Below are 15,565 nucleotides of genomic sequence, written 5' to 3' on the forward strand. Positions count from 1 at the left end.
CATTTCAAACTAACTGGAGCCGGTGAATAGAGGAAGGTGGGAGGCCCGAGTAGAGAGAATTACAGTAGTCTAATCTGGAAGTGATAAGACCATGAATGAGTTTTTTAAGGTCCTTCAAAGGGAGGTATGGCTTTGCTTTAGATATCTGACGCAGCTGGTAGAAACTGTTTTTTACCACAGAGGAGATCTGTTTCTCGAGTTTGAAAGAGCAGGAAAACACCAAGGTTTCTAACAGTGAGTGAGAGATGGCTACCAAGGGACCCTAAGGCAGTTGTTCCAGCGGGGTGTGACTATCAAAAACTATAACTTCTGTCTTATCCTCGTTCAGTGTGAGAGACGTGACCACGTTTGGACCTCATTTAGACAGTCAAATAGGGGTTCCAGAGACGTAGAGACATCTGATGTCAAAGGGAAATAAATTTGTATGTCGTCGGCGTAGCAGTGAAAGGAAATGTTATATTTTTTAAATATTACTCCCAAAGGCAGCATGTACAAGGAAAAAGAACTGGGCCGAGCACAGATCCTTCAGGCACACCACAATGGGGCAGAGGCCGAGGAGTGTTGCCCCATGGCTACGGAAAACGACCTCTCTGACAGATGAACCAAGATAAAGCTATAACTTTAAGACCAACGACATGTTCTAGAGATGAGAATCTTGTGGTCGACTGTGTCAAAGGCAGCAGTCAGATCTAGTAAAACTAAAACAATGGCCCACAGGTAGAAGAAGATCATTAAAAAGCCTAACTAACGCTGTCTCAGTGCGATGGCGAGGTTTAAAGCCAGACTGACTTTCACTGATACCGTTAGTATCAAGGAAGGACTGAAGTTGTTTTAGAACCACGTTTTCCAGAATTTTGGATATAAGAGGGAGTTTGGAGATCGGTCTGTAGTTAGAGCACTAGGGTCAAGATCCTTTTTCTTTATAATGGGTTGCACGACAGCGCGCTTAAATACTGACGGTGCACAACCTGATGACAGGGATACATTTAGTAAAAGTTGGATACAGGGACCGATAGTGTGCAAAGCTTCCTTAAGAAAACGAGAGGGAACGATATCACGGGGGGAGTTAGAGATGATCACTTATAGCTGTTAAATGAGAATAAGACAGTGGATTGAACTGTTGAAGGACAGTCAAGCATTCAGGGACTGGAACAGGGTCAGAAACTAACAACGACTCAAGATGAGAGAGACGCCCTCAGAACTTAAATTTTGTCAGTGAAATATTTAAAAAAATTATCACGAAGTACAGGAGAGGCATCCCTACAAGTAAAGGGGCAAGGGTTTATCGAGGAATTACAAATACTAAAAAGGGCTCGGGGATTATGGCAGTTAGACCAAATAATACCAGAGAAGGAGGCAGATTTAGCAGCTTTAACAGACTTTTGATACCTAGATAGACATTTACGAAGCATGTCCAGAGAGACATGGAGTTTATCTTTTTTCCATTTTCGCTCAGCGCGCCGACATCCACGCCTAAGGGCGCCGGTAGGGTCATTACGCCAGGGTTGGCATAACAATTTGGCACTTTTTGTCCTCAGAGGTGCCACCGAATTAAGAATGTCGGCGCATGTAGTATTAAGAAGGTTGGCAAGTTCCTCCGCTGATAAATCTGCAATACCATTAACATCAGAAAGAGGAGAATCAAGAAAAGCAGCAGTGAAATGAGCAAGTGACTGAGAGCTCATCGAGCGCGTTTGCCGTAGAGAACCATCACTATACAAATCAACATTGTTAATAACAGTATTAAACAAAACCGGAAAATGGTCCGAAATCCCGAAGTCCTTAATGTCCGTGATGCAGATATCCAAACCACGGGACAGTACCAAGTCGAGTGTGTGACCTTTTGTGTGAGTTGGATCACTTACGAACTGGGTGAGATTAAACGAATTCATAAGAGCAAGGAAGTCTTTGACTAGTGAGCCGTCCTCGCAACAAACGTGGAAGTTAAAATCACAAAGAATTAAAATACGATCATAGCGTAAGACGACACTCCCCAGTAAGTCAGCAAATTCAGAAATAAAATCCGTAACAAATTTCGGGGGGCGATACACCACAGCGCAAAGAAATGAGGTTCAGTTCAGTTCCAATAACTGCACCTCGAAGCTGGGGTACATGATGACAGCGGCCGACATCGAAATTTGTTTTTAAAAACTGAAGCTGGCCCTCCACCTCTGTCAGTGGACCGGGGTGAGCTCAGAAAGGTGAATCGGGTTGGTTCTGAGAAAGAAAAGAACTCACCAGGGCAAAGCCAAGTTCAGTCAAGAATAAGAAGTCCAGCCCGGATGAAAGATTCAGCATACAGAGTCCTGAAGCTGGCAGCATGGTGTTCAGAAAACAGCCTGGGACTGAACACTAAGAAAACCAAAGAGGTCATTGTCAATGTCAGGAGGCACTGACTTGGCCCCCCTCTACATCAACGGGGAGCGTGTGGAGAGGGTCCACACCTCCCGGTTCCTTGGTGTCCTCATCTCTGCTGACACCTCCTGGACAGACAACATCTCAGCGGTCGTCAAGAAGGCCCAACAGCGGCTGCACTTCCTGAGAGTCCTCAGGAAGTACAAGCTGAACTCCAACCTGCTGCTGACCTTCTACCGCTCGTCCATTGAGAGCCTGCTAACATACTGCATCACAGTATGGCACGGCAGCTGCACCAAGGCGGATAGAGGCTTCAGAGTGTGGTCAAGACAGCACAGAAGATCATCGGCTGCCCTCTCCCCTCCCTGATGGACATTTATTCCTCCCGCTGCCTCAGCAGAGCAGCAGGCATTATCAAGGACAGCTCCCACTCTGGTTTCAACATGTTCAGCCTGCTTCCCTCAGGGAGGCGCTACAGGTGCATCAGCAAGGAGACCCACAGACCCATAACCAGCCTGAACTCACACATGATAAACACAGTTCCACCCCCCAATGTAGGACCTCTACACACAGACTACACAACTATCATCACCACTGTGCAACACTTAATTTACGTGCAGTAACCCACACTGTAATATATATAGCACTATGTTTTGTTTCTATATTTGTAGATAGTGCTGCAGAACTGTGCAACTCACCCCTCTTTCTTTCCCACGTCTGCACTGAATAGGAGATGCTCTGAAGCTTATTGTGCATGTGTGTAGTGACAATAAAATGCATTCTATTCTGTTTTTGTTCACATGCTAAGTTCAGCATTCAAAATCTTGGTGTAATGTTTGAGTCTTCTCTGAGTTTCAACTGTGTAAAATCTTTATCTCACTCCTAACATTTCTAAACATGGTCTCCTCTGCTGCACTGGAAGAAATTATCAATGTGTTTGTGTCACTGCATTTAGATTAATGTACTGGCCTCTGTGCTGGATTAGAGAAACCACCAAGGCTCTGCACCAGTCTACAGCTGACTCTGTCCATTCTTTTAAAAAGCAGGTCAAAACCTTTTTGTTTAAACAGATTTTCTGTTAAGAAGTTTTTGAAAATTCGTAGTTATTTATTTTTAAAACTACAGGTTTATGTTATGTTGGCACTTAATGGGGTTTTTTTGTGACGGTTTGTCTGTGAAAACTTCTTTACAATCACTAAAAACCAAAGAACACCACCCCCACAGTAAAGCGGTGGAAACATGGGTCACTTTTCTGCTAAGAGCACAACATGACCTCCCTGCATGGAGGGGCCAATAGACAGGACCGCGTATCGTACTGTGACGAGGAACCTTCGTCCCATGAAGATGGATGTTCAAGCATGACGATGATCCAAAACATCGTGTCGAGGTAACGAAGCAGTGGATGAAAATAAGAGTGGCCTATCGAGTCTTCCACTCATCACCTCCAGCTGGTGACGGCAGATGGCTGCCCCTCACCGAGCCTGGGGTTACTTCTTCTTCTCTGTAATGTTGTAGGGTATTTACCTTATAAATATGAAATATATAAATATGAAATATGTCAAAACAAAGCAGAGACAGCGATCAGTGATAACTGATTCTCAGTGCTGGAGATAAGGATGTACGGTAACCTTCAACATTACACATCCTGTGGACACATACTGTTTGATCTATTGTTAGCATAAAGACGCTGACAGGTGCAGATGAATGAGCCCCTGATTTCTTCAGCCTACAGCAGACAGACTGTCAGGAGTTAGCTGCAGGACTGCAGAGCGTATGCTTGGTTTTATGTTGCGTTGTTGTTTTTAGCCTGACAGATGCCAAATGATCTGTCTGATCAAACGGGCGATTGTGGAAGAACACAAGCGCTTTGTCCTCTGGAGGCTGCTGACCTTCTCTGGCCACACAAACTGCTACACACACTCACACTGACATTAACCTGTCACTGTGGTACACCACTCTATACTTCACATATCTTGGTTGTCCTCATTTACACGACAAACTCTTAAATAGACACACACAGTGACACTGTACGCCACCCCGAGAGGCCCAGCGTGGCACGCTACTGGTGTGTCACATGCTCAGAGTCTAAACAGCCTCTGTGAACCCACACTGCTGCAAATATGTCGCCAGCACCTCCAGATTAAAATCAGTGTGTCATTGAGCAACAGAGGTTAGCAAAGGTGTCCCAGTCCAAATATGGTGTAACAGCAGGAACGTGTGGGACATTCCTTTCTTATGACTTCATAAACTCAGCTACTGGGAGATTAATCCAGCGTGGTGTGGCAGCTTTGATCGTAGACCAAAAATGTGCGCTCCAAAAAGATCCCAGCGTAATCAAAACAGGCCGTCCTTTGGCGTCCACCGGGCAGTGTTTTGTAAATAATGTGTGTTTATCATTTATATGGGAATATAAAGAACTAGTTTTAGCTGTTCTACATAAACAGCATATCCCAAATATCATCAAAACAGAAAATTAGAATAAGAGCTTTCAAATCTAATTTATCGGCACAATTATTTCAATTTACTTAAATGTGCTCCGAGGGCTAACAGGCTGTTTAGATCACAGGGACATGTTACATAATGAAGTAATGAATGTCATTTCTAACTGTTTGATTTTAAAAAGTATGTTTGATAAATGTGGGACAAGGACAAGCATGTAATGGGATTAGTGGGGATACATTCATGGAGGAGAGGAGAAGTCCTAAAGCTAGCTAATGAAAGGACAGCAAACTAACACAGAGGAAGAGGTCAAGGCAGAACAACAAAGATTTCTTTGCAGGGTGAGATGAGGAAGGGAGGAGAGTAACCACTGTGATCACCCAGAAGAGAATGACTCAGGTCTGTGTCCAGTCTCCCCAAATCAGCATGACACAGCAAACTAAGCTACATAAATCTCTGAATTACCAGCTGAGCCACTAATCCAGGCGGTATGACACTCGCCAAACTGCTAGTTCTGTGATATTTTACCACCGAGCATAAAAGTGCTTACAGGAAAGGCCAGGAAAGAATAAGCCATGAATACAGAGTTTAAATCATAAGAATATTTTATAACATTTAACATTACGCAGAAGCATTTCATATTCATGAAACGCTTTCAATTAAAAGAAAACATCGAAACAGGTAATAAGGACACACCCAACATGCTCAACACCCACTTTAGTACTTCCTACTCAGCAGTTTCAATTACTGGTTAAAGCAAATGTGTTAGAAACTTAAAGCACGTAAAGAATCTGCTCAAGTCAAACAAGACATCAGACAACACATCACCAAGAAGACAAGTTTAAAGCAGTCCTACAGAAAGGTTTCAAAACTCACTCCCACAGCTTGATTCCAAGGATGTTAGATTCCTATCGGGCCTTTTCTACTGTTAATGTTTAAGCTAAATGACAACTTTGTTTGTCCACTGTCAGCATTCGAAACAACTTCTACAGGGTTTAATGGAGCACACAGATTTGACTTTTTACAAAAGCACTCAATGAGCTGTAGTAATGAAGAATTGTATCACAGTACGTTTTGTCATATCCTGTCTAAGATGTTTTTTCTTGCATGAGCCTAAGCACTCATTTATACTCGTATCCAATACAACTGATTTCGGTTTTATGCTTCCTAAAACCCTTAAAATTCCTTGTCAACGTCTTTTAGTTTAACCAATCCTAAAGAAAATCAAGCTTTGCTGCTCTACTCTATTTCCCGTTCCCTGCAACATGTGTGTGGATGCTGAATGAGACGGGTGGAGGGATGAGCGCTACATGGTTGTGTTTGAGCAGGAGGGCCGGATGATGAATGGGCTTTTATAGACATGCTGTTCGTTTACGGAGGCTTGTAGGCGATGATCTCTTTAGTGTAATATGAAAAGGAAACAGACACATCGTGATATCACAAACACAATCCTACATTTGTGCCAACCTAATAAAATAATATGCAGTACTGTGTGAAACTCATCAAGTGGCCTGAACTAAAAGTTCTCCAGCAAGTTCAGTAGCATTGCTACTTGAGATTGTTCATGTTGCAGCCAAGAACTTCACTGATAACTGCTGCCATGGTGTAAATCAGCTGGTTGGTTCCAGCGATGGTCACACTAGGGACTGTCCACTGCAGTAAAAACTCTGCATTATCACTCCGTTACCTGCTGCAAGCACTGCCACAGTCTGATTTTCTTTCATCACTACCTGAATTGTTTGACTAAAAGGAAAAAGAAATGGCAGATGTCCTTCTCTACAGGGGAGAACTGTTGGCAAACTGTTCACCACCCCCCAACCGCCCTGTCTGTCATCACTCCACTAGCATTGCTGTTTGTAATTATATTCACTCCACTTTTACACACCTATACATAATATCCTAAAAGCCACAAATCAATTAGAACCCTGCTCTGTTTGGTAATGAACTGTGATAAAACAAATATCCCCTGCCTATGAAAAACCATAGGCTTCCCAAGGGAGTCATGAGTTCATAATGTTCATGTTCATAAACACTGAAAGCTGACATGGAGTAGGTCCCAGGCCCTGAACTCCATAAGCAAGAAAATGGATTGATGTATAAATACACACACACATATATATTAGGGGTGCAACGACAAACAAAATTCACGGTTCGGTTCAGTTCGATACTTTGGTGTCACGGTTCGATATTTTTTCGATACAAAAAAATGTTCATGCCTTTTTAATTTGTCATTTATTAAAATTATAAATATATATTTTAACTCAAAAGTACAGTTTTTAAATTTAATGTTGCTGAAACAACAAAATAATAATAAAAAAATCTATCTGATGGAGGAATCCCTCATCTTTGGAAAAGAGAGTTTATTACAGAGAAATGTCTCTTTCAAAATAAAAGCTCTACTATACGCTTCTTCTGGGCTATATTCTCAGCAGCATATTAAACATATCAGGTCCCCATAAGGAGAATCCTGTGCTAACGGCTGTCTAAATGACTCGGGTAAAGTTTGTAGCATGGTGCTTGTTGTTTTGTCTGCTTCCACTTGTCTTTGCACCAGGATGATGTCGGAGTAAATGTGCAGTCATATTCGTTGTGTTCCCACTAGTGCTGTCAGCGTTAATCTGAAATGACCTTAACGCCACAACACGGCAAATCTCCGTTAACAAGCTACCGCGGATCGCCCCGTGCGTGGGGCTGGACGGCGTCAACACGTTAACGAGCTAACTGCGCTAACACACTAGTTCCCACCCATGTAATTGAGCATTGCGTGGCACATCCAACATACTGTTTTACTTTAGTCCATGACTCGCTTACCTTCAGGGTCATACATCACATGAAAACCAAAATAGTTCCAAAGGCCAGATCTGAATGAGGGTGGGGGAGGTTCAGTTTGCCATGTTGCAACGAGCTTAACTTCTGTCTGCTAGCTTGCCCTGCGCTCAGTGGATCTGCGCTCGACAGTGCAGCCTAGGCGGAGTAGTCGAACGCAGATCCACTGAGCGCTCAACACAGACAGCATCTGCAGAAGGAAAGTTGATGAAATAAATTAAAAATGTTGTATTGTTCGATACATATGTGTACTGAACCGAAAGCACTGTATCGAACGGTTCAATATCGATACGAGTATCGTTGCACCCCTAATATATATACATATATATATATATATATATATATATATATATATATATATATACATATATATGTGTGTGTGTGTGTGTGTGTGTTTCTGTGGTTCAGCATTATGATGCTGAACCACATCATAATGAATAAATGGATAAATTTCCAAAATCCCGGAGCAATGCAAATTAGCCGGTGCGAGGTAAGGAGCTCTGTCATTGGTTAGACAGTCTTAGCTTTGCACCTATACCAAAGGCCATTCAGCCTCTGTGTTTACACTCTGCCTACACAGATGTTGGACATGAGACGACACAGGAAAAGGATTTTTGATGTGAGGTTTTTATTGAGATTTTATTTCTTTTTTTTCTGATTTGAAGTATTTATTAATGGAATAATTATTTATTTTCAAATACTGATTTATAAATATTTATTTTATTTTATTTATTTTTTTTGGCCTGTCCCGTTTGGCTCTTTTGCATCAGAATTGTTGTCTAAAGGCAAAGAAAGATGCCCAATGGATTTACTTTACCAAACTGACCATCCCAGCCTTGCCGTAATGGTCCATTTGATTCACCTTTTATTGTTTATTTTATTTTCACTTACTGAATACGGGACAGACTTGACTGGGGGAAAGAAGGGGAGAAAGAAAGAGGGAAAGAGAAACAGCTGAGAAGAGGGACGGGGGAGAAGGGCAAAAAACAAAAACCAACAGAATTTTCTTTTCAATTAAATTACTAGATAATAAATTACTTTTGTATTGAATAAATAAAATAACTTAAAAATGAATTTGTAAATTAATATTTTATCGCACAATTCATTGTTTAAGCAAAGAACTTTTTATTTCGATGCGCTGGATCTTCTGGTCCTCTGCACATAAGTGGATTTCCATTTAGACTTTATATAGACAACAACTCAAAGTGCTTTACAACAAGTCACATTCACCCATACGATCATCTAGTGCTGTACTTTAAACACTTTAAACACAAACACAGATACTGTGGGGAGAGGCCACAGAGGCACAGGGAGAAAACTCACACAGAAATCCAACAATTAAAGAGGAACCTTCTCGATGTAACACTACCATCCTGCAAGATGACCTGGTCCTGGGCCATCTTAATAAGCATGCTGTGCACAGTAGTTTCATATTCCTGCCAGAACAAACACCAGACAGTTTGTACACAAGGCTCAGATTCTCGCTTTGCCAGATACAGACAATAGTTTAAGATCCTAATGTCTCTGCACAGCTCTGTATGTACTGAAATATCCAACCTCAGATATTTCCTGCTCACTCTCTGCACCGCCTTAGACAACAAGTAGTTCATGCTATACATAGCATTGACTTTTCATTCCAGCCATGTGCACTCATCAGGGCATCAGTGCTGCCGTAGTAACCACACTAACACTTCCTTGCACCTGTTGAAATGGCCTCAGTCTGATCGTGCCCTGAACAAACTCACCTTTAACATCCCACACACGGACTAAAGATGTGCGTGTCAATAACACGTGACAGGAGAACATGCTGGTTGTCTGTCATGGGGCTGAATTAGAAACAGAGCAGGAACTACAGTTTGTCAGATTAAGACTGATCAGGTCCAACATCCGCTCCCAGCACTGATTTACACGTTTGGTGTCACATTGAAGGAAACGCCTACTGGCACAACCTGCATGTGTTAAACTGCTCCTGCGTGTAAACAGCGTGTCACTTACGGCTTTTTGCATCACAAGGACGCGCACTGGCGTCTCAGGGTGACTCAGATGTTTGCTGAATGAGGTGTAGACCGGACTAGGCGGGACTCATTTCAGCAAAACACGAGCTTTTCCACCCACCAGTGTTTATCTGTGTGCTTATTTTAAAGAATTATTCCATCGTTATCAAATACGAAGCATTACACGCACGTCGCGCCGTTTCTGCTGAGTCAGACACCAGTGCTCCCGTGTGCTGATTCTCGGGTCCATCTTAAACTGGTGTGTTTGCGAATGAACTTCGGTAAAACGTTACAACGTTACCGGGCGCGCAGAGGGTCTCGGAGGCGTGTCGTACCTGTCGGGTGGTCGCGGGCTCCTCGTTCCCGGTGGGTGAAGGTGTTTCTCCTTCAAGCGATGCTGGGGTGACCGGAGAAGAAGCCATGTCCCCCCGACATCACCTCTCACTAAGCGCCGCTCCTACTGTGACTTTCCTCGGTGTCCTCCAGCGTGCAATACGCTGCCTGGCGCAGTTTGCACGGACGGTGGACCGGTTGCGTCGCTCGTTTCCTGCGCGATCAAAGTGACTCTTCGGCTGCACAGTGCAGCCACTGTCCCTCCTCCGGCCGGCGGACTAGTCCAGGCGAGGCGGATGACGTTGTCCCGGGTCTCGCTCGCTCTCGCACATGCAGGACTTGGCCCAGTCTGTCTTCTTCTGCCTCACTCTGCGCTCTGCTTTTCACTTCATGTCTTTTTGTTTTGTAAGGTGGCTAACACGATCACTCCTCTTCTGCCTGCAGGACTCTGTGACTGCTCTGTGCTGTGGCAGCACACTCCAGCCTGATAGTTCATTTTACAGCTTTTGGCACTGCGACGCTCTCCTCGGCTCGACAGACACAATCTCACCATGTCGGTACAATATACTGAGTGCAATCCATAACATGATTTTATCTCACTGTAACTTTGAAATCGACCAAATGTTGCGTAAATGACGTGTCACGTGACTTGAGCACATGCACACCCCCTGTCCTCACAGCAGACATTCATCTTAGCCCCCCCCCCCCCCGTGTTTTGAGATCATTGCTGCAACAAAAAGTTGCCACAGATATTTCTACATGAAACGTACTGAATCAGTTGGCACATATTTAATATATATATATTATATTTAATATAATGTTGTTTTGTTGAGTGGCTGAAATAAAGCTGAATCGCATCACAGGAACGACACAGCCCTGTTCCTCCAGGCTGTTAACCTGTGAATCAGCAAACATGTATGATTTATTGTCATTCATTTGCTGAACAAACTTTCCTCTGAACTTTGACCCTGAAAATTCAATTCAATTTTATTTATATAGCGCCAAATCACAACAAAAGTCGCCTCAAGGCGCTTCATAGGTACAGAGAAGAACCCAACAATCATATGACCCCCTATGAGCAGCACCCTAACCATGGATTGGAGAAGAATGTGAGATGGTAACAATGAGAGCTCAGGAGATGGCAAATACACTAGAAGAGCTACCTTTATATCACGCTGAGCTGAGGGTTTGTCAAGCCCAGCTCAGATTTTCAGGAGAAAGGTGATCTGAACCAAAAGCAGGAGGAGGTCATCACTGCTGGACCGAAGGCTAAGAAGGAAGAGCTTCTGCTGTTTGCAGTGTATACTGCTGTGGATGCTGTATCGTGTGACATGCACAAGATGTTTTATTCAGACTGAACTCTTTCTTTGTAGTGTTTAGCTGGAGAAGATTGGAGGGGCTGGCTAAAATGATGAAAGCTCGAAGCAGATTAGAACACCGCTTTGAAAACTTGTACGTGATGCTGTGGGGTTGATTCAGTGACCTTGTGGGGCCATAACAGAGAAATGACAGCAGTGTAGTGGATCAAATAAAGAGTGATGATGTTATATTTGTGACTGTAGCAGGACCAAGGCTCAAAAGGTTGCAGGCGTTGTTAATTGAGCAGAAGATGGACGGCATCAAGCCCTCTCCTCGACAGCTACAGGATCACAGTCTGCAGGTTCAGTTATGCAACGTTTTAGCATCGATGCGTGAAGTTAAGAGCAGACAGGGAGGTTATTTTTGCACTGGGCTGGAATGACTCAGTTTACCTGTCAAAGGCTATCACGGCTGGGAGAAAACCCTCAGCATTAGTAAAGAAGGACCACGGTGGCCTCTGGGTAGAAACACTGCAGAGTTCATGTGGATACGCTGCTGCATTAGGTCAGATAGAAATATCATAAAGCATCATTAAGTAAAAACGTTTATTAAGAACAAATGTTTAAATATTGTTAACGTGTTTCCCAGAAACATCTGTAGAGACAAAGAGCTTTCTGTTGTTGCTTCGAGGAAACAAGCTCTTCTTTTTAGTTTTGTCCTGGTATTTATTCCAGGACGGACTCATCCACTGAGCAGTGTTTGGGTTTCTTCCTTTTCCTCGTTCTGGATGCAAACTATTACAACTTAAGCTGCAATACAACAGGAAGTTACTCATATATAGTAATTTCCCAGACCATATTAAAAATCCATTAACAGGAAATACAAATGATGGGACAATGCCACAGCATGGACATTAGAACAGTTGGGAAAATTTACCTGGAAAAAGGTGAAAATGAGGCTTCATTGAACTGGAATTACAAAGACCAGGAATGTGAGATCCACCAGCCACAACTGAGGGTTTTTACACATCATAGCCTCAAAGTAGAACTACAGTGATCAAAAGAATCGACTTTAATGTTATTGTTTCTTTATTTATGTCAGATTTAACCCCCCAAAAAGCTTTAATCTTTAACTAGTCTTTGGACGTAGCTACAGTACGGTCAGGTTGACAGTTTATGGGTAACATGTGGCCACCAGGCACTGCGACACACTTCCATGTTATATTACCTTGGCGTCCCGTAGGAATACAGGAGAATCATGTGAGGAATCTAAGAGTTGTTTCTTAATTCAATTCAGTTTTATTTACACAGCACCAAATCACAACAGCAGTCGTCTCAAGGTGCTTTATACTGTAAGGTAGCTCGTACAATAATACATACAGAGAAAAACCCAACAATATGACCCCCTATGAGCAGCACTTTGGCGACAGTGGGAAGGAAAAACTCCCTTTTAACAGGAAGAAACCTCCAGCAGAACCAGGCTCAGGGAGGGGCGGGGCCATCTGCTGTGATTGGTTGAGGTGAGAGAAGGAAGACAGGATAAAGACATGCTGTGGAAGAGAGACAGATGAACCGCTGAGTGTTGTCCCGTCGAGGTGGCTCTTCTATGTTGTGCATTTATGGCACCAAACCACAAATGCAAAGGAAGAAAGGGTCGAGGCACAGCACCCAGCTGCCTGACAATATTCAGGCAACGTCCAAAGCCCCACAAAGGACCTACCCACACCCCACTGGCCCCGCCCAGATCAAGGAGCTGTCACAGCAGACAAAAATGTGAAGTCCGCACATAGTCGCCATGGCACCCACCAACCCACCACACCATCCCCCATGGAGCTACCAGGAGAGGCATACTGGCCCACTGAGGATCACAGAGGAGCAGACCCAGGGGGGCTGACAGCACAGCCCCCACCCACCAGTCGTGCAGCTTATATTGTATATTGTATGAAATGGAAGGAAGGTGAGTGCTATTTTAAATGGTTGTAGAAAATGAAAAAACAGCAGGTGTATTGGCTGCATTTTTAGATAAATAGTTGTATCTGTTTACAAAATGTACAATTTATATTTGCATTTCAAGTTATAAACATTTACCCAACACGTCTGTGGTTTTTTTACAGTAAAAAATACTGCTAGGATTTTAGGTTCTTTGTGTGATTTCAGATCAGTAATAGTTACATTAATAGTAATAGTAATACTAATGCAGTATGTCAGTGAAAAAACAACTAAATTCAGTTGAGCTGAAAAGATACCAAACAAAGCAAGAGGAGGAAAAAATAAAATGAAACAATCTGAGGGTGAAACACAAACGTAAACTCAAAGGAGTCACAAATGTCCGGTTGTGTTTCAGACCTCAGAGGGTGAATCCAACAAATCATGAAAAATGAGGTTTACATGTTTGTTCATGACAGTGCAGATTTCTGACATTTTGTGTCATTTAAGCTGCAACAATGTGACTGTTTTCTAACAAAAACAGTGAAACTTAAGTTAGACTTGTGTTTGTAAATGAAGCGCCCCATGTTGTGTAGCTTTCTGGAGTTTATACTTATTGGGCTACATATGTATTTAATATACAGGCTGTACAGTACATAACATCAAAACTCACATGTTTCATGTAACTAAAGTGTGTAATCATGTGGGTACAGACAATAATTAAGTTATAGACTATATTTATATGAAAAACGTGCATACTTACTGCATTTGAATCATTTTAACCACATGTAACCACCTGCATATGTGTTTGGGGGGAAAAGGCTTTGATTTTGCCACCCTAAGAAAATTTCTCTAGAGCCGCCCCTGACCATTTCACAGGATTTGCATTTAAAGATGCAACAAGACTAAAATGGTTAGGGTCAGGAGGTCAAAGGTCAGAGCTCCTGTGGGTCTGAGGGCGGCCTCACGCTGGAGAAGGATGAAGGAGTCTGACCTGAGCCAGTGTTTGACATGAACACATCAGCACTGCTGTCAGTGAGCCTAACGACAGCCGTTAGCATCATTTCAGTGTTTCAGTCATAAAAACACTTCCTGTCTCTGTGGTGGTTACAGTGACATCATGCAGTTTGTGCTTTGACCTCCAGAGGGCGACAAATCAGCACAGACAGAGAGCTCCATTCAAACTTTGCTGCCATCAGGAATAATTCTTCAAATATAATCATCAGTGTTTGAGCAGTTATGATATCAGGGACAATCTAGACATGTGTGACAATACTGAACATGTCACATGACACACCTCAAACATCATGTGATCCACTCTCAGTCTGCACTTTCATTCATGACTTCAACAGGTTGAAATGAGCTTTGAAGAAACATTCAGTGAAATAAATCTTTCATGGATTCATGTGAGCAGCAGATGAACTTTGTACCAACAACATCTTCAATAACAGAGTCTGAATGAAGCTCAGGTGTTGATGCTGCTCACTGATTGGACGCTTGCTTTCAGCTCTGCTCTCAGTCTTTACTGCACAGGTGAAGGTAGAAAGTGTGACTGGATCTATAGACTGGAAACAGAGAAACATGCTGAACATTTGAAGCTTTGCAGCAGAAATGTTCATGTTACAAATACAGCAGAGCTGATCTGGGATCAGTGTGTTCACACCTGCAGCTACAACAAGGTTTCATGTCTCCACACGTCAGCATGTGAACTTTACTCTGACTCAGTCTGAGCAGTCAGACGGCATATTTTTAAAGTTAACACATCAGCACACACAGAGCTGAGCCCCTCCCACCTGTGCTGAGTTTCAGGTGGAGCCCCGCCTCCTTCCAGGAAGCAGCTCACCTGTGTGTCCGTGTTTAGTGTCCAGGTGTGGAGTGGAGCTTGTTGTTGGTGTGTGAAGAAACTGTAAGTTTGCTTTGTTTCCTCCTTTAACAGTTTGTCTTTAGGAACTTTACTGTTTGTTCAGCTCGTGTTTGATTTCTTCACACAACAAACTGTGTGTGTTTGTATTTCCGGTCTCTCCATTAAAGTCAGTGTGTAATGTTTCCTGGCTAACATCAGCTGTGTGCAGCTTAGTTCAGCACAAATCTGCCGCTCCATAGTTCACGGTAACGGACTCACAGCTGGACCAACGAGGCCGAGTGTGTCCGCCACTCTGAGCTACGTTCGTGTTTGTGTACTTGTAGTTTGTACTTTGAGTTCACTCAGAGCCCACAGAGGACGCAGCGTACGTGATGACGTCACAGCCCTTTACCTCCTTTACTGTCACTGTGATTAATATTTACACACGAGACACCTGCAGAGCTCTGACGCTAAGCTAGCACACAGCATGCTAACACTAAGCTAACGTTCAGCTAACGCTAAGCTAGCCAAGAACCCAGAGTGAGGTTAAA

General features: G+C 43.1%; 2 protein-coding genes across 2 annotated transcripts in view; one reads left to right on the forward strand and one right to left on the reverse strand.

Annotated features, from left to right (window-relative positions):
• LOC309702377 (uncharacterized protein) overlaps positions 1-10,499 on the reverse strand; it is a 202,004-nt gene extending 191,505 nt beyond the window's left edge. Inside the window, exon 1 of the mRNA XM_082527088.1 lies at positions 9,950-10,499. Within this exon, the coding sequence (XP_082383214.1) occupies positions 9,950-10,036 (87 nt within the window). The 5' untranslated portion in view covers positions 10,037-10,499. The remainder of the gene's footprint in view (positions 1-9,949) is intronic.
• The window catches only part of LOC309702186 (protein NLRC3-like), a 374,484-nt gene that overhangs the window by 240,661 nt on the left and 118,258 nt on the right, over positions 1-15,565 (forward strand). The gene's annotated exons all lie outside the window — the stretch shown is intronic.

This window comes from Aulonocara stuartgranti (genome assembly GCF_965226115.1).
Source record: "Aulonocara stuartgranti genome assembly, chromosome: 3".
Lineage (NCBI taxonomy): Eukaryota > Metazoa > Chordata > Actinopteri > Cichliformes > Cichlidae > Aulonocara > Aulonocara stuartgranti.